This window comes from Anabrus simplex, chromosome 7, assembly GCF_040414725.1.
Source record: "Anabrus simplex isolate iqAnaSimp1 chromosome 7, ASM4041472v1, whole genome shotgun sequence".
NCBI lineage: Eukaryota > Metazoa > Arthropoda > Insecta > Orthoptera > Tettigoniidae > Anabrus > Anabrus simplex.
Window position 1 is genome coordinate 73,465,118 of NC_090271.1, and position 21,015 is coordinate 73,486,132.

General features: G+C 37.8%; 1 protein-coding gene across 1 annotated transcript in view; it reads right to left on the reverse strand.

Annotated features, from left to right (window-relative positions):
* The window catches only part of PIG-T (phosphatidylinositol glycan anchor biosynthesis class T), a 260,582-nt gene that overhangs the window by 9,043 nt on the left and 230,524 nt on the right, over positions 1-21,015 (reverse strand). Inside the window, exon 8 of the mRNA XM_067151175.2 lies at positions 12,973-13,219. Coding sequence (XP_067007276.2) covers positions 12,973-13,219 — 247 coding nt within the window. The remainder of the gene's footprint in view (positions 1-12,972; positions 13,220-21,015) is intronic.

Below are 21,015 nucleotides of genomic sequence, written 5' to 3' on the forward strand. Positions count from 1 at the left end.
TTGATTTAGTGTTCACTTGAAGAGTGTTTCACTAGTATAAGTTGCTTTGGGTTTTACAACTGTATTGTTATGTCGAAATTTAGGATTCATGGAGATTTTTTTTTTTAATAAGTTGGCCAGGTCATTTGCTGTGCTGTTTTCAGTTTAGATGTTCTGCTGTTGATTGATGTTTTCTCTTTTGTATTCCAGGTTATAATTTCCCCAAGATATTTGAACTTATTCTTAATTTGTTTGCCACTGTCGAGGTGACGGCTGGTGTTTCAATTCTGAAGGTCAGCATCATTTCAGTCTTTCCAAATGAGATTTGCAGTCCGATTTTTGCAGCAATTTTCTCGAGTTCTTCAGTTTAAAGTTTAGCTTCTTGCACACTATTTGCTACAAATGCAAGATCATATGCGAATGCTAGACAATTTAGTTTAATGTTGTTGCCTATCTTGATATTTGAATGACATTTCTTTACCCATTCTCGCATGTCTTTCTCCAGGGCACAGTTAAACAATAATGGGGAAAGTCCATCTGCCCGTCTAAGTCCAGTGTGGATTTCAAATGATTCAGACAATTCACCTCTAAAGTTGACCTTTGACTTTATATTCTTAACCCATTGACTGACATACTAATTTTAATGTACTTAACATGCGCATGTATACTATTTTTTCATACATAAGATAGTTTTACGCTACTAAGATTTAAAAATGTAATCTGCAACATACTGAATTTTAATCATACCCTTATTTGATGTGATGAAGTGCAGCACCCAGAAGAACAATTTGTGTAAGTTTCAATGGTGTGGAACACCCTCAAACACTCCAGGAAATGCAAAGCCACCAAATACTTTCACAGTCGTATCTCATTACACTTTTCTTGCTTGTCTTGCTTTCAACACAGTCATACACTCATACAGGGTGAGTTAGAATTTTTTCTGTGAATAACTGATTGGCAAAACTGTTTCTTTCAGTAGCTATCTCATTCCATGAAGAGTTGTGAATCACTTGTTGAGAAATGTGTAGAGGGGAGGGATCTGGAGGGAGGGTCCTTTTTATGACTGGTTTTATTTCATTCCCAGCCACCTTCCTCTCTTTGTAAGCAGGATGGACTTCATTATCATAGTCACTTTCAAACGCGTCATCACTCTCATGTGAAACTTTTTGTTATGCTGCTATAATTTTCACTGCTAGTAAATAAAATTGTTTAATTTTCTAAAACTACATCACTGGCCAATTCACTCTGACTATCTCATAATATACATTCAATTTTATTACTTGTAATACAGTGTTTACTAGGGCTGGCCATTTTTGCTGATTATCAAGCAGGTAATCACCTTACTTGGAGAGCGATTGCCTTCTGCGTGATGCAATCTATGATGTTCATTCCAACTTCAAGAGAGAGAGAGCAGATTCTCAACTTACAAATGGTATACTGCATGTCATGCCATCTATGGATATAAGGCTTGAACTAGTTCCAGAAAGCTTACCTCTCAGTAGAACGACTGCCAGGCGTCTGTGTATGAATAGTCACTGCACATGCAGCCGCCTAGCAGGCGGCAATGTATGCCAATGAGTTAAGAGTGATTCCAATAAAATTGATGAGTTTTTTGTGTAAATCAAATTCTTTAAGGACTATCAGTAGTGACTATTAATCTCTTGTTCTGAACTCTATGGTGCTTCATGATCCACTTAAGACTGATGATTTGATCAGGACAGCTTCATCCTGGTCGAAATACTCCCTGATATTCTCCCAGTTCCTGATCAAGTTGTTCCTGAATTCATGTATATATAATTTTGGATAAAATCTTATAGGTAACATCAAGCAGAGATATACCCTGATAATTACTGGGATCCGATCTATCACCGTTTTTGTGCAGTCGCTGGATTATTACTGTAGCCCATTCTCACATTATTACAAACACTGACACCAAAAATTAAATTATCCTATAACATTGTTTATCTAATGAATTACTTGTTGTCTAGACAAATAATTTACACACAAAGTAGTCTTGCAAGTGTGATTTTTATGCATGAATTAAGTAAGAAAATTAATATTACATCTCAATAATTTAGTTCAAATGCCTAAGAAATTTATTTTGGAGTTTTATTTTCTTAATTCAATGAATGCAAGATTAAATTTTAATCAATGTGCTGAAAACCCCATTGCATTATTTTATCTGGTTCAGGAGATATAAAAGGAAAACGGCCACAGGGCTTGAGCGAGTTAACGTCATTTTTGGCGAGCCGCGCTATTACTAGGTGTAGCAAAATCAGACAGTGCAACTGTTGGTTCAGCATATTTAACTACTGTGAACGATACCTAAGTGAAAACATGATTTACTGTGTTCTGTATGGTTGTAACCATGCAAGCACTTTGAAAACATCGAAAGAAGAAGGTGTAGGTTTTCACAGATTCCCCAGTCGAGAGAGATCTCCCGAGATATCGGTCGAGCTTGGCTATAAGCAATTAGTTGCACTAATTTCTCACCAAAATGACATAGTTTCATATGCTGTACACATTCCAGAAGCAGGACTGTGAACTATCGATTAAATATAAAGCCGAACTCCTAAGAAAATAGAAAACGTGTGTTAAGAAAGGTTCTGTGCACGTGCTAAATAAGAGGAGAATGAAATTTGTTCCTGTTGCAAAGCGTGCATCTACATATTTTACAAAGTCATTTGAAATTTTCTAAATATACTTTTAAATTTGTTATTGCTGGGGTGAGCGGATCAGATGGTTGAAGCCTTGGCCTTCTGACCCAATTTGGCAGGTTTGATCCTGGCTCAGTCCGAAGGTACTTGAAGGTGCTCAAATACACCAGCCTCGTAAATTCTGGCACCTCGGCATCTCCGAAAACCGTAAAAGTAGTTTGTAGGATGTAAAAACCAAAACATTATTATTTATTAAATTTGTTATTAATCAAAGTATTCCAGTTCTTGCCCCTCAGCAGCCTGGAATCCTATGTATGTACCTCCTACTTGGGGATATTGTTCTCGATTGCCTTCACTACAAAAGATGGTATAACTGTTATCTCCTCTCTTCCTAAAGTAGTCAATGAATTGACCAAGTACACAAATTGGCGATAGGCTACTGACCGCCTCTTAGCATTAGTTTTCATAGCCAGTCTTTCCCTCACATAGGGGATACTGTATTTGTTTTATCCATATGAAGATAACGTGCAGTATTTAACATACTGTCATTTAAGACAACATTAGAAAAGTCCTCGTGACAAACAACACACGTCATACTTCCACGCATTGTATTTATTGTTTCACTCTCTTTACAGCAGGAACTTTCAGCGGCAGTGGGTATTGCTTCACAATGTTCACACTTACATTTGTCGGCGTTTCCCTGTCTTTCCGAAATAACAAATGCCAGTGGTTCGTTTTCTAGGCAAGATGTTCAGCATATGATTATTCATTCCAAACAATGTGCTAACACTGAGAAACACTCGCAGACAGGTGGAAGCAGTGCACGATATCATGTCGTAAGACAACATTGACATCACGTGCCCCTTACCTAAAACTTAGGATCTTCATATCTTGCAATCTAATGGAGATTTTTATGTTCCGATTTTGGTATTCCACTCTTCTACACAAAATCTAACTGAATTAGTTAAAGGCAAAAAATTGATTATCATGAGTATACTGGGCCGTTAAGGTTGTAGTGCCATCAACCATGAATTATCCCAAATAGCTTATTCTTTATGGTTCTGACAAATATGCTTGCTCAAAACGTGAAAATACTTTAACAGCAAATTCAACTGAAGACTACAATGCCCATGAACTTAACAAAACTGAGACTAAATATAGGAATAGTAAAACATATAGCAATTCCAATCATATCCTAAACACTGAAATGCTGAGCAGTGGTCACTTGGTTGGCTATTGTTGTAGCATTATAGGTTTCTTTAAAAAAAAATTCAATATGAACTTTGTTTTACTATCTGTGTATGATTTGGGACCCTTATTCTGTCTACGTCCTATCTCTCTGTCCCCAAGCCAATACTACCTATCCACTCAGTTCTGAATATTATAGGCCGCCACTTTACTTTTTCCCATTGCAGAAATAACTGGTAACTATGTGATGTTTGGGAAATTACTGCATGTTTTTAATTATTGATATATAGGGTTTTTATCATCCATTTCAATCATCATTTCATTTCTTTGTATCACGGCTATAACGTATTCTGAACGAACAAATTATTGGGTAAAGTATTTCAACATCATGCAAATTTATAACTTGCAGTAAATTTTCCAATAGCCGTTGTGAGGTGACCAGAGGCAGCAGGCTAATTTCAGCCCAATTCAAGGAAAAGTACGTCATCTAGGTTACGAGAGACCTTACCCTCTCTACCTCATGAAGAGACAGTTGATACATTATTAACACCCACTTTTCAAACTCCGCTTCGGGACGCTTTATTTCAGCGGGAAAGTTCAGCCTATGTGAATGAACGTAATGAAGCAACGTGATGGATTCACAGCAATACATTGGAGAAGGGATGAGACCTCGAATCTTACTGGACCATGTGATATGGCTGATGGAAGGAGACTTTTGAACCGATATATACCACCAACAAGAGCTGGAGAGGACATTAGCATTCTTATTCAGATTCACTTTCAGATTAACATTCACATTCTTATTGGACATTCTGATTCTCACTCTTGGAAGAGACTCTTACTATGATTCTACGTCTGCACGTCGGAGAAGATTTTAACTTAGTTCACTTCGCATCTGAGTATATTCTACTCAAAAGTTACTCTCATTGGGACTTGTTATCTCAATGACGAGAGGTAGTCAACGGGAGACCGGTTTTGACTAGTTAGGGGAGGAGAGCTTTTATTATGAATTTAGCTACGCTACTGTTCCGTAATACGGAAGAATACGAGTGTATTCTCTCCATGAACATAACCCATGGTAGTTTTGCATTTAAAATTAGGACTCATTACGACTTTATGTAAGGAGTACAGTAGGATGTGTTAAAGACAGGAAGTAGGACTGGAATCCAACAACAGATGAAGCAGCCGGCACGAGAGATCCTCATATCATCAGCTTCAAGACAACAGAGTCTACAATTGGTGAGCTAAAGGCATAAGTTACTGCAAGTCTTTGCGCAACAGTTCATTTTAAAAATTAATTTCATTCAATTTTTCTTTTGCTTCCGTAAGTTCAGATTTCGTTAAAACGCCGTTACGTCACGTTTTTCATCTTAATAAATAGCTGTTTTAATTTTTATGTTCTGAAATTATTATTAATGATCCTTAAATTCCAAGTTAGTGTACTTAATGAATTTGTGTCCCGTCACCCCACCCCTGGGAGTTTTTTTTGAGTCTCATTATGTATTATTATTATTATTATTATTAATTATCTACTTTTGTTTTCAAGCCATAAGCTTGAAGACTGGCGCCCTTAGGATACTGTTTATGGAGAAACAATGACATATCATTTATTTATTTTAATATTAAAGTGACCCGCCACGTTATAATTTTGTCATACATCTGTGGGCCAAGTGGGTACGTCACATATTGTCGCCACAACTGAGGGGCTCGTAAATCATTAAGTACTGGTATAGAAGGATAATTCAGTAGTTTGGGGGTAACTGTTGTGTATCCACAGTATATTTTTCTTGTGTGTTTGATTTTGGGGGTAACATGGCTGAGCAAGAGGAGAAAGACATGACGCTGCGTAGTGGACACGTGCTGAAGGGTAGTACTTTAAATAATTCTAAGGAAGAGGTAGATAAATGTGTAGAGGAGGAAACTGATATTAGGAGCGAAGATAGCAAAGGAAATAAGAGTAGGAATGACGAAGTTACGTTAGATTCAGACGATAGTACGATGGGGGGCGAGGCGGAGGTTAGTCCTAACATAGAGAGTAATAATACTCAGGTTCTTGAAATGATGCAGTTAATGTTGAGTAAGATAGAGGACAGTAAATCTGAAATAAAAAATGAATTGGAACAAATTAAAACAGATGTAGAACAAACTAAATCAGAAATTAAAAATGAAGTAGAACAAACTAAACGAGAATTAAGTAAGACATTGAATGAACACAAGGTCGAAGCTAATAAAAGGATGGACGTACATAGCAAAGAGTTACAAGAATTATTTAAACAAAATGTAAGATTTAACAAGCAGATAGAGGAACAGAAAGAGACAACTAAGCAAAACAAACAAGAGGTAGAAAAGAAATTTGTAGAGCAGAGGAGTGAGTTGTAGGGATTAATGAAAAAAAAAAGTAACAACACCAGAAAGGAGTTAGAGACACAGGTGACAAGTATTAATAATAAAGTTGAGACCCAAAAAGAAGAAATAAGAGAATTGAAAGATCAGGTACAAAACAAGATCGATACGGTTAAGTGTATAATAGAAGACAACACTAGGGAACAAAGAGAAAAGTTTGCGATGGTAGAAGGCAATACAGTGGAAATTAAGACATTGAAAGAAAAACAGAACACTGTAGTGAATGAAATTGAAAGAAGAGATAAAGATGTAGAGAACCGCATAGCGATGGCAGAAGCATGCATATATGAGAAGTAAGAGAACGGCAAGTTAACACTGAGAGGCAAAGTCATGGAGGGATTTACAGTAAGGAAATCGAATTACCGAAGTTCAATGGGAAACAAACTAACCCACTAGAATTTCTGAAAATAGTAGAAAAATGGTTTGGGAAACGGATTGAGGAAGGGTTTATGGACTGGGAAGAGGCGATCGACATTATTGATCATGCTTTTGTGGGAGAGACGCGTTCCTGGTTTTCAGTCTATAAAAGTAACATGAAAAGTCTGAAGGAATTTAAGATGAAGTTCACAGACAAATACTGGAACGAAAACGTTCAAAGCCGTGAAAGAGAAAGGGTAGTATTTGGGAAATTCAAACATAATGAATGTGTCTCTATGACTGAGTATTTTTTGTCACATGTTATGATTTGCCAGAATTTAGACAGAATCACGGCTGATTCAGATGTAGTCAGATTACTGTTACGACATTTTCCAGACAGGGTACGAGAAGCAGCGTGTATGCAAAGTATTAAAACTATCCAGGAAATGGAGCAGTTATTAGGGAGTTTTGACGCACTAGGAAACATTGGGCAAAGAACAGGAAACTCACATAATTTTGTTCCTCATAGTGAACCAAGGGACAATAGGAGACAGCCAAACTACAAGAATCGTAATCAGTTTCAGCCAAGGCATAACGGTAGGGGTGGAGCACCTGAAAATAGAACGGGAAATGCCCAAGAGGACAAGTTACTAACGAGCCAAGTGTAGGTACACGATCGCAACCTTTAAACTAAATGCAGGCTGTAATGATGGGTCAGAATTCCAGCCTTACCAGGAAGTAGTTAGGAACTGTGTTATGAAACTATTGCCATATGACCTAGATGTTAAGGAAGATCTTATGTGTGAACCAGATAATAATTATTTAGATTCGGGTGATGAAGTGGTTTATCCTGTGCTTCAATTAGAAATTTGGGGGGCGTATGTTAACGCGTTAATTGATACAGGAAGTCAGAAATCATGTATTAGTTCAGAATGGTATGACTCTTTAGTTAAACAGGGTATTATGATAGAAGAGATGCCTGTTAAGTCTACATTCATTATTACAGCTGTTGGTAAAAAGTTGAAACAAATATGCAAGCAGGTTGCGATGCCAATTTGTATAGAGGGTTTTATTTCAGTACAGGTATGTTTGGTTATTCCTCACCTCGTATTTGATCTCATCTTGGGATGTGACTGGCTGACTTTGAAATCGGCTCAGTTAGATTACGATGATGCTACAGTAAATCTGAAGTAGGATAATAAGTATGTCAAACTCAAACTGAAAAATGAAATTCAGAGGAAAACGAATGTTTGTGTTATGTGGAGTGTTAATGAGGTTTCTAGATATAAGGAGAAACCCAGTGAGGGGTTTAATTTATGCCAGTTGTGGTTGAAAGAGGATCAGAAGGATGCCTTATTTGAAGCTGCGAGTAACAGTAAATTAGAGGAAGTCCAGAGGGACGAATTGTTGGCAGTGTTATGTGAACACGCTGAGATTTTTTCTAAGAAACCCGGTAAAACACATGTTTATGAACATTCTTTTTCAGTGCTGGATGACAGTCCTTTCAGCGGGCCACGGTATGCTATCCCACACAAATATGCCAAGGCAGTTGACGATCAGATACAAGCTATGTTAGCTGATGGGATAATTGAAGTGTCTAATAGCCAGTATGTAAATTCTTTAATCGTTGTGCCTAAGAGTGATGGGAGCGTCAGACTTTGTATTGATGGGAGGGATATGAATAGACGTATTTGTACTGACGAGTTAAAATCACAAACTATTGAAGAGTTAATTCAGGGGTTTGAGGGTAAAAAATGGTTTTCATCTGTTGATTTAAGAAGTAGTTTTTGGCAGATTCCTTTGAGAGTAGAGGACAGGCCTCTGACAGCTTTTAGTCATAAGTACAGCTTGTATCAGTTTCAGCGCGTTCCCTACGGGACGAAGACAAGTTCTGCAGCCTTAATTAGAGCATTAAATATTGCATTAGGTGATGATATAGGTGATTTCACCACGGTTTATATTGATGATCTGGTGATTGCGTCTAGGACCTTTGAAGAGCACTTGTGTCACTTAGAGAAGGTGTTTACTAAGTTAGAGCGTGCTGGTTTTACTTTGAAGTTAGATAAGTGTGTTTTTGGTAGACAGGGGACACCGTGTATCTGCGATAGGGGTTACGCCTGAGAGTACAAGGATTGAGAAAATATTGAATACCAATACACCTAGAAATATCAAGGAATTAAGGTTGTATATTGGAGTATGCAATTTCTTTAGACGCTTTGTACTAAGATTTGCAAACTTACTTGAGCCGATTAGAGACTTGTTAAAAGCCGGCAGTATGTGGAAATGGACATAAGGTCACCACAAAGCTTTTAATGATTTAAAGGAAGGTTTCAGGCAAGCAGTTGTTCTTAAGTACCCGGTGGCAAATAAGAAGTATGTGTTACTCACTGACGCATCTCACTATGGTCTGGCTGGTGTATTATGTCAAGAGGATGACAACGGAGACTTAGGAATTGTGTCATTAGCGTCTAGAGGTTTAAGTGGACCGGAGAAACGGTATTCTATTACGGAGCTTGAATTCTTAGCTATTGTGTATTCCTTAAGTAAATTTAGGATGTATGTTTTAGGTGTAAAATTTGAGATTAGGACTGATCACCATGCTCTTTCATTTATACCTACATGTAAGCTATCATCCAATAGGGTTAGTAGGTGGATACTGGCCTTACAGGAGTACGATTTTTCTGTTGTGCATATAAAAGGAAAAGACAATGTCCTTGCTGATCTGTTGTCCAGAGATCAGAAATTGTGTGATGAAGGAAGTTTCCTGAAAACACAGGAAGGCATTTTAATTTGTGCATGCCTTAGTAAGGACAATAAGCCTGCTCTAAACAGATTACGCAACCTGTTGGTGGAACAGTCTGTGGACGAAGAATGTAGGGAACCTTTGTCTGTATTTCAGGGAGGTGAGCAGGTTACTGTGACTCGCGGTAGACACGTTTTTAAATTGTTAGACGGACTTCTAGCTAGAAAATGTAGCGAACATAAATGGGCTATTTGTGTACCCAAATCGCTACGTATGGAGTTAATTTGGTTCATCCACAGGGAATTAGGGCATTATGGTGCTAATAAGGTTCTGTTTGAAATCCAACAGAATTTTATCTGGGACAAGATGGGAAGAGAAATCAGAAAGGTTCTTGCCACTTGTAATCTATGTCAGAGAAGTAAGATACCGAACCGTTATTTAGAGGGACCTCGTCAGGCAGTAATTGCAGAAAAATCTGGTGACTTGGTGTGTATCGACCTTTTCAGTCCTATTGTAAAAGGACAATACGGCTTTCAATATATTTTTGTTTTGATAGACGCTTTTTCTAAATTGGTCAGATTATACCCTATGAGGAAAGCAACAGGAAAATCCTGTAGTCGTATAATCCAAGAGAAGTACGTCCCTGAATTAGGTACTCCTCAGAGAATACTGGCAGACAGTGGACCACAATTTACATCGAAGAAGTGGAAAGCCATAATTAGTGAATTAGGTATTACTCAGGTCCATTCATCCATCAGAAATCCTCAGGGGAACATGTGTGAATGGGTGATGAAGGAACTAGCGCGCATGTTTAGGTCGCTAGTTCACGAGAGGCATTCCGCTTGGGTAGCGAAATTATCCCTTATTGAGACTTGGATCAATGCCGTACAGCACGAAAGCACTAGATTGACACCTTTGCAAGTTCATTTCGGTACTAAGCCACAATATGAATTGGTGAGAGTATTGGGTATTACTGAGGTGCCGCAGTGTAATGCTGAATTTTATGTTAGATTGGCCAGAGAAAACCTAGTAAAAGCTGGCAACCTTTGAAAGAAGCAGCAAAAACGTACGGTACTGGATGAATTTGAGGTAGGTGACCTTGTTCTTTTGAGAGTTCCCATGTTATCTAACAGCGAAGATAAAGTCACAAAAAAGTTTTTCCTTTTATATCAAGGACCATATCGTATACATAAGAAACTAGGACCTTGTGCTTATAAATTATCTGACGGCGATTGCATTTTAATGGGTACGTACAACATCAGAAGTTTACGTAAATATATTACGAGTCCGGTGGACTTCCCGTAGAGCTGGAATATAGGTCAGTGAGCCAGGCCACGCTTATCTCTTATATAATATACACCTGTCGCAGCGTGGACTGACTGCTCTCTGGTAGGTGAAGTTTCCCAAGTTTTGTTTTGCTTGCTACACGATATGTGTGTATTTCATTGACACGAGTTCATTACCAAGGTTACGTCTGTTCTCTTTACGTAATGCCATGTATTCGTTATCTGGTAATTGGATCTAATAAAACGAGGATCATTAATATTGCAGTTTAAGATTTGTAAATTCCCCGTAGAATATATGAAGTCATCATAAAGACTTGCAATAATTTTACCCTAGGCTAAAACCACGTGAATGTGTTGGCGTGTGTGAAGTGATAGTCATACAGCAAGAACGTAATCAACACTTGACAGAGTAATACGATATATTTTGATTGTGTAAATTTTGTACAGATATAAATTGAATTGCCAAATGTTGCATACACTGGATTCATGAAATCAACAAGAGATGACGAACATTTGAGAAAGTGAGACATCAGAAACTCGCTAAGTTGTAATATTGTGTTTTAATGGAAATTTTGAAGTGTTATATATTATTGGTTATTAAGTTGTAGGTGGAATCATCAAGTTGTAATTTTGTAAAATAGTGTTATGTTGTATACAGTAATGAATGAATGTACAGTGGTTTTGAAAACAAGTGAAACGTAAGTGGCAAAGTGTAAGTGTGAGCCCTCAACGGAAGTACTACTTGTTTCAGGCTCAGAGGGGCGAATGTGATGTTTGGGACTTTACTGCATGTTTTTAATTATTGAACTATGTAATTAATTTATAAGATGTGTATATTTAATCACTGATAGGTCTTGTTTAAATTAATATGTATGTATATATATATATATATATATATATATATAGGGTTTTTATCATCCATTTCAATCATCATTTCATTTCTTTGTATCGCGGCTATAACGTATTCTGAACGAACAAATTATTGGGTAAAGTATTTCAACATCATGCATATTTATAACTTGCAGTAAATTTTCCAATAGCCGTTGTGAGGTGACCAGAGTCAGCAGGCTAATTTCAGCCCAATTCAAGGAAAAGTACGTCATCTAGGTTACGAGAGACCTTACCCTCTCTACCTCATGAAGAGACAGTTGATACATTATTAACATCCACTTTTCAAACTCCGCTTCGGGACGCTTTATTTCAGCGGGAAAGTTCAGCCTATGTGAATGAACGTAATGAAGCAACGTGATGGATTCACAGCAATACATCGGAGAAGGGATGAGACCTCGAATCTTACTGGACCATGTGATATGGCTGATGGAAGGAGACTTTTGAACCGATATATACCACCGACAAGAGCTGGAGAGGACATTAGCATTCTTATTCAGATTCACTTTCAGATTCACATTCACATTCTTATTGGACATTCTGATTCTCACTCTTGGAAGAGACTCTTACTACGATTCTACGTCTGCACGTCGGAGAATATTTTAACTTAGTTCACTTCGCATCTGAGTATATTCTACTCAAAAGTTACTCTCACTGGGACTTGTTATCTCAATGACGAGAGGTTGTCAACGGGAGACCGGTTTTGACTAGTTAGGGGAGGAGAGCTTTTATTATGAATTTAGCTACACTACTGTTCCGTAATACGGAAGAATACGAGTGTATTCTCTCCATGAACATAACCCATGGTAGTTTTGCATTTAAAATTAGGACTCATTACGACTTTATGTAAGGAGTACAGTAGGATGTGTTAAAGACAGGAAGTAGGACTGGAATCCAACAACAGATGAAGCAGCCGGCACGAGAGATCCTCATATCATCAGCTTCAAGACAACAGAGTCTACAATTGGTGAGCTAAAGGCATAAGTTACTGCAAGTCTTTGCGCAACAGTTCATTTTAAAAATTAATTTCATTCAATTTTTCTTTTGCTTCCGTAAGTTCAGATTTCGTTAAAACGCCGTTACGTCACGTTTTTCATCTTAATAAATAGCTGTTTTAATTTTTATGTTCTGAAATTATTATTAATGATCCTTAAATTCCAAGTTAGTGTACTTAATGAATTTGTGTCCCGTCACCCCACCCCTGGGAGTTTTCTGAGTCTCATTACGTATTATTATTATTAATTATCTACTTTCGTTTTCAAGCTATAAGCTTGAAGACTGGTGCCCTTGGGATACTGTTTATGGAGAAACAATGACATATCATTTATTTATTTTAATATTAAAGTGACCTGCCACATTATAATTTTGTCAGACATCTGTGGGCCAAGTGGGTGCGTCACAACTATCTGACTTTTAATTGATAGTGGTGGTTCAACTCCTAGCCCTAACTACTATACAATTAACAACTTACCTGGATGTTATAGTGCTGCCATCTTGAGGTAGACCCATGTAGTTCCTTCCACTTGGCAACATGGCTGTTATGACAGCTGCTCCTACATAGAAGCCATGGTTTGCATCAGGAGGATACTCCTGCCACTTCAAGAATACATAGTCAAACTCTATAGAGATCTGGGTACTGGAGCGAGGTGGCAGTCTAAGAAGAACCTCCAGGTAGTATGGACGAGAACGTTCTTTTCCTGGGATGTACCTTTCTAATACTGGAATTTAAAAAAAACTAGTTTAAATAACATGTAGTTCAGGTGTTCCTCCACAGAACAACACTTCACCAACAACAGAATATGAAGTACCTAAATTGCAGATTACGCATATTAGTTAAAGAAGAAGGAGAGGCGTATAAGAGGTGATACTATAAACTGGGAAACACTCTGGAGGGTTACTGAATGCTGAAGGGAGAAAAGGTAGTAAACATGAAAAGGGGTCAATGAAGTAAATAAAGTAGGGGAGAGAACAATCACCGTTAAGAGAGAGTTTGAGGGATGCTCCACCATTCAACACATTGTAAAAATATATTAAATTATAAGAAGACTGGTTTCGACTCCCTTGGAGTCATCATCTGTCGTGAACGGCGGTTCGCGATGCGCCTTTCGCATATAACAGAGTGTTAGGCATAGATATCAAGGATAATTTAATAAAAAACCACCTATTCAGTACTTACCACGTTTAATGTGGTTATTATCTACATGATTTTATGTAGACTTATTTGGTCAGGTACATGTTTCACCCATTATTTTGGGCATCTTCAGCCTGTAAACACTTGTAATATAACAGAGTGAGCGAACGGACTCGAATGGCATTCGAATCCGCGACCTCCAAGGTAGAAAGCCTGTGATTTGAAAAGTAGCAGGCATATAAACACATGTATATATAAAGGGAAGTTACAGGAGAGTTTATATGTCCATAATTCATAGTTCATACATGAAAGTGATAATAATAACTGAAATGACAGAATAATCCAAAGAAGGATTTAGAACTTTCGATGTAGCGTAGAAGTTCGTAAGCCAAGAGCTTTGTGTCTTAATATTGTGAAACATTGTGTAAGTAGATACGCATTTCATCTGGAAACGTACAGAGTCACATGTAAGAGACATACGAACAGCTTAGAAGTTCGTAAGCCAAGAGCTTTGTGACTTAATATTGTGAAACATTGTGTAAGTAGATATGCATTTCATCTGGAAATGTACAGAGTCACATGTAAGAGACATACGAACAGCTTCCACAGTGTTCTGGAACATCACATGTAATTGTAACGTGACTAGGTGGTTTCATACTTAAGGAACCAAACAGAGAACAGTGATGCTGTGACGTGTACGAGTGGCCAATGGAGGTGGTATTACTCAGTGAATTATTCAAGAAGGAATAAGAAAGGCTATATAACCTCGTAACACGTAAACAACAGGGCTTTTTGACGTTCATCACTCGGAGAGGGCCTTTTGACTTTCATCCTACGAAGGAGGCTTTATAACTATAGACTCTTATCACCAAGAGAATTGCTAGTGTGTTGATATAATTTGAGGAGAGCCGCGAATGAGTAGTTGATGACATTTACAATAAGATACAAAAGTTGAAAACTAGAAAAGCGGCTGGAATTGATCAGATTTCTGGGGATATACTAAAGACAATGGGTTGGGATATAGTACCATATCTGAAGTACTTATTTGATTATTGTTTGGTCGGAGGAGCTATACCAGATGAATGGAGAGTTGCTATAATAGCCCCTGTGTATAAAGGAAAGGGTGATAGACATAAAGCTGAAAATTACAGGCCAGTAAGTTTGACAAGCATTGTATGTAAGCTTTGGGAAGGCATTCTTTCTGATTATATTACACATGTTTGTGAAATTAATAACTGGTTCGATAGAAGGCAATTCAGTTTTAGGAAAGGTTATTCCACTGAAGCTCAACTTGTAGGATTCCAGCAAGATATAGCAGATATCTTGGATTCTGGAGGTCAAATGGACTGTATTGAGATTGACCTGTCTAAAGCATTTGATAGGGTGGATCATGGGAGACTACTGGCAAAAATGAGTGCAATTGGACTAGACAAGAGAGTGACTGAATGGGTTGCTATATTTCTAGAAAATAGATCTCAGAGAGTTATAGAGTAGGTGAAGCTTTGTCTGACCCTGTAATAGTTGAGAGGGGAGTTCCTCAGGGCAGTGTTATCGGACCTTTATGTTTTCTTATATATATAAATGATATGAGTAAAGGAGTAGAATCGGAGGTAAGGCTTTTTGCAGATGATGTTATTCTCTATAGAGTGATAAATAAGTTACAAGATTGTGAGCAACTGCAACGTGACCTCGAAAATGTTGTGAGATGGACAGCAGGCAATGGTATGTTGATAAACTGGGTTAAAAGTCAGGTTGTGAGTTTCACAAATAGGAAAAGTCCTCTCAGTTTTAATTACTGCGTTGATGGGGTGAAAGTTTCTTTTGGGGATCATTGTAAGTATATAGGTGTTAATATAAGGAAAGATCTTCATTGGGGTAATCACATAAATGGGATTGTAAATAAAGGGTACAGATTGCTGCACATGGTTATGAGGGTGTTTAGGGGTTGTAGTAAGGATGTAAAGAAGAGGGCATATAAAACTCAGGTAAGACCCCAACTAGAGTAAGGTTCCATTGTATGGGACCCTCACCAGGATTACCTGATTCAAGAACTGGAAAAAATCCAAAGAAAAGCAGCTCGACTTGTTCTGAGTGATTTCCGACAAAAGAGTAGCGTTACAAAAATGTTGCAATGTTTGGGTTGGGAAGAATTGAGAGAAAGAAGAAGAGCTGCTCGAGTAAGTGGTATGTTCCGAGCTGTCAGCGGAGAGATGGCGTGGAATTATATTAGTAGACGAATAAGTTTGAATGGCGTTTATAAAAGTAGGAAAGATCACAATATGAAGATAAAGTTGGAATTCAAGAGGACAAACTGGGGCAAATATTCATTTATAGGGAGGGGAATTAGGGATTGGAATAACTTACCTAGGGAGATGTTCAATAAATTTCCAATTTCTTTGAAATCATTTAGGAAAAGGCTAGGAAAGCAACAGATAGGGAATCTGCCACCTGGACGACTGCCCTAAATGCAGATCAGTATTGATTGATTGATTGATTGATTGATTGATTGAAAACTGTTAGTAAGTTAAAGGGACATTAGGCTCTGAAAGTAAATGTGATTCGTCAGTGGGCGATCACAAGGGTTTTCCACACCAGTAGTCAAATTAGCTGTTGGAATATAGTCATCATTAAAAACCAGTAAATACTTATATTTGGGAGAATAACACCTCGCCGTGAAGAGTAACGGGTTCCCCAGGGATATCTATGCAGAAGAAAGAAGAGACGAAGAGAGAAGACTTAGATTGGACGGACTTCGATTCCACTCCATAGTTAAGTATTCAACCAGTGAATATACTTATTCGAGAGTGCAACATAGAGACTTAAAGACATTCGAAAGATCTGAAGTTTGAGAAGGGTATGAGAATAAATGGTGTCAGAGTATATTGTGTTTAAAGTTGTATATGTAACTTTTATACATATGTGTGTGAATATTCTTGGGTTTAGAATATAATTAATATTCAAACTTTGCTGATCTGACTATACGCTCCCAGAATTTCGAACCTGAGTCCTCAGCCTGTTGTCATCCCTAGGGTCACGACACATCAGTTCTTGGTGAAAATCAAAACAAGGGGAATCTGATAACAATCATCATAATGAAATACCACGTACCTATTGGTGATTTCATGGAAACACATCAATGGGTTGCTAGACATTACCTTGAAATGCAACGTACACTTGGCAAGCAGAACTTGGAACTTAAAATTTCCCAGTTCTGGCTCTAATCGTCTTGTGTTCATGAAACACGGAACACTGGAAATACATGTACTGGTTGAAAATATATACAAATTTGACACGGACACTTATAATGATAAGAAACCTTGGCTCTCTAAGAGCGTTCTTGGACTTGACAGTCCCATTTCTATCTGAAAAAATTTTGGAAGAAATACACACACATTGAAGCAAAGTGTACAAAGACATAGTTTTGGCCTAAACTGTCACGCGTTCATGGACACGGAACACTGGAAACACATGCACTGTTCGAAAACACACACATACGATATGAAACACATATAATGATATGAAACATTGGAGTTACAAGAACGTTCCTGGGTTTGACAGTCCTGCCTCAATCTGACTAAACTAGATGAAACATATATACATTGAATGTACAAAGACAAACCACTTGGCATTTAAAAGTTCTGGTTTTGGTTTCAAAAACTGTCATATGTTCGTGGAACACAGAATAGAACTGCTGGTCCTGCTTCGATCTACTGGAAACGAACTAACGCAGTTGAGAATATATTGATTGAAAGTTTATACACTGATACGTAACACATGGCACTTTAATGTTCTTGGATGTGAGTAAAAATGCCGTTTCATGTTTACATAACTCGGCTTAGACTTGTTGAGCGGTTCTGTCACAATCAACCGGAATACTTAAAAAAAAAAAAAAAAAAAACTTGTTGACTATTACAACCACACATCACATGAAACGTTTGGTAATCAGCTGAAATTATACATTATATACTCCAGGAAGTATAGACGAGAACGCTCTTTTCCTGGGATGTACCTTTCTAACACTGGAATAAAAAAACTACTGTAAATAATATGTAGTTCAGGTGTTCCTTCAAAGAACAACACTTCACCAACAACAGAATACAAAGTACCTAAATTATACGTTATACTATCACTTCATAACATACGAAAAATCACTGTGTCGGAGAATACAATACATTTTATTACTAAGAACACAGAATAGATGCTTCAATAAACATCACAATTTCTTTCTCTTCATAAAACAACTTCTCATGATGGATCCACAGTAGTTCAAGTGTTAACTAGATGTATATCAAATTCCCACACTTCCCTTAACTAAATCAGAGTTACTATCAAGGAGTATTTAAGAAAGTTAGATATAGTTTTAGCAAGCCTTTTTTTTGGAAGTGGCCATACCATAACGGTTCCTACAAGTAGTGGATGGCTCGACAATGGGTGGATTTCAAATGCAATTGGTGTGGATTCAATAAGAGGTAGCAGAAGAGTTAAATGTAGGATGACAGATGGACTGTGCAGTAATTTATTTAATAAAAACTCTTGATAGTGGTAATCATGGAAAACTGAAAGCTAAACTGAAGGGAAAAGGACAGAAATGAACAACAGTGAGCTAGATGAAGATATACTACAAGGACAAAACAATATTGGAAACTTCAGTCTCAGACTCATACACTCATTCATTTTAAATAAGTTCAAAGAATGACCAAGGCAAAGAAACTGCAGCCAAACAAGATGACTGTCATTCACAAGTTACATGAGCTGGATAAGGAAAACCAGGCCCATTACTGCACAAGGTTATTGGATTTTACTGTATGGTTACCGGGAATTCTGAACATCACATGGGTCACAGATGAGGTCTGGTTCCATCTGACTGGTAATGTGAACTCTCAATATACCCACATTTGGGCCACACATAAACCACACGGTATTCACGAAAGACCCTTGCATCCACAGAAGGTCAGAGTTTGCTGTGCAGTCTCGACAAACCGATAAGTGGGTCCATTCTTCTTCTCGGATACAATGAAGACAGACTGTTACAAGGTAATTTTCCTGCAATTTGTCGAGCAACTAGATGACAATGACCGAACTCAGGGTTATTGTTTTGCCACATGGCAACTGAGTTTCTTGCTCTTATCAGCAGTTTCTTTGTGGAAAGAGTTATCTCCACAATCTGTGGCCACCAAAATCACCGGACTTCACAACAGATTATTTCCTGTGAGGTTATATCAAGGATAAAGTGTTTCAAAAGGGACAATGCACAACTGAAGTTTTCAAGACCAACCATCATGACTGAAATCAATGGAAGAGGCAAGAAAATGTTGCAGCGAACTGTCGGAAGCATGGGGCGACAGGTACAGCTGTATCTACATAGGGTTACCAAACGTCTGCATGTATTTTTGACGTTTAATGTGCCATCTGCACACATTTTTACGATTTCTGCTAATGTCTGCATTTTTTAATTTTGGGAAATATGATCTTTTGATTTTTGTTTCCATCTCATATAGTCAACAAGTTACATATCATTTTTTATATCAATTACTGAATGACACCATTTGTTATTCGCTTACAATCGATGTTACATAAAATCAGCTTCATGGTCCGTATCGCACTTCAATAGATTCACAATTAAGTATTTATTTATTTTCCACCTAGTCGATACAATGATTGCTTAAGGCAATTTTTAATGGTCAAAAGTGGTACATGTTTCGTATATTATCAACATCTTCAGCCACATAACACTGTTTAGATGAAGATGTTGATAATATACGAAACATGTACCACTTTTGACCATTAAAAATTGCCTTAAGCAATCATTGTATCGACTAGGTGGAAAATAAATAAATACTTAATTGTGAATCTACAATCGATGTATCGATCTTTTCAGTTAGCTTAGAGATAGCTGTGATAGTTCTTCCTTCCAGTTTTCACTTAACAGTTTATGTTTGTGCAATACACGTGTGCATTCACCCAGCTGTATCTCCATTAAATTATATATTCCTTACTCAATGAATCATCTTATTAGGTAAATTGAAACAGCAGTTTTTTGATTTTCAAAATGTACAGCACAGAAACATTGTTTTATTTTATAATTTAAGATTTTTTATAGCTGAACAATGCATTTTGATCATTCTCTGTTTTGTTTTAAGATGATTTCTCATCATGCCAATTGGGAAATATACATTTACGGATAAACTCAGAGAAAAATATCCCAGCTTTCGTCCTGGAGGAGTACAATGGATAGCAGAATGTATGACTTGCTGTCCAGGGACTTATGCTTCAATCGAAATCATGGTGCCAGCGACCTGGAACTCCACATGTAAACAGAGTAACATATGAAGTTTGTTAGAGGTGCAAGTTCATGAAGTAAAGTAACTAAATTTTTTATAAAACCCTATACTGAGCTGAAAAATAAAGTAAGTGCTGCTGAAGGCACTCTTGTGTCACACCGTTGTTGTCGTCGGCCAATACTCACATCTCAGTTTTTGTTTCTCGCCTGCAGTTCCGTAATCCTTAGTCCACACAATGAAGGTGGCGCTGATGGCTTATCAGACCAATTCTTGCATAAAACATACGGCCACACACGTTGCATCCGATGGAAGGTGGAGGACGTGGCAGTGGTTTTTTTTTTTTTTTTTTTGCTATTGGCTTTACGTCGCACCGACACAGGTAGGTCTTATGGCGACGATGGGACAGGAAAGGGCTAGGGCTGGGAAGGAAGCGGCCGTGGCCTTAATTAAGGTACAGCCCCAGCATTTGCCTGGTGTGAAAATGGGAAACCACGGAAAACCATCTTCAGGGCTGCCGACAGTGCGATTCGAACCTACTATCTCCCGAATACTGGATAGTGGCAGTGTTTGATGTAGCTTCTTTCTCTTGAGAGTTTCCTCTTCCTGTCTTTGACGTTCTTGCTCAAACTGTGCAACTGCAGCTGAGATGGTAGCACGCCACTGAGGGCGATCCAATGCGAGAGTATGCCAAGTACTTGGATTTATATCTACTCTTCTTAGGGTCTGCTTAAGTTGGTCTTAACATCGTTTCAGAGGAGCAGTACGAGTTCCCCGCCAGTGCTGAGTTCACCATACAGGATTTGCTGAGTGAGTCTGCTGTCACTCATACGATGGATATGGCCTGCCCATCTAAGCCGATGACCAATGATGGTGGTTTTGATACTGTTTAGCTTTGCTTTCTCGAGAACTGCTATATTAGTTATATAGTCATCCCATTCGATGTTCATGATGGATCTCAGTTTTTGTTGATGAAAGCGTTCCAGTTTCTTGATGTCCCGGTGATATAGTGTCCAGGTTTCACACCCATACAGTAATGTAAAAATAACAACAGCTTGGTACACTATTATTTTCGTGCGAATACTTAGATCTTTGTTCTGGAATA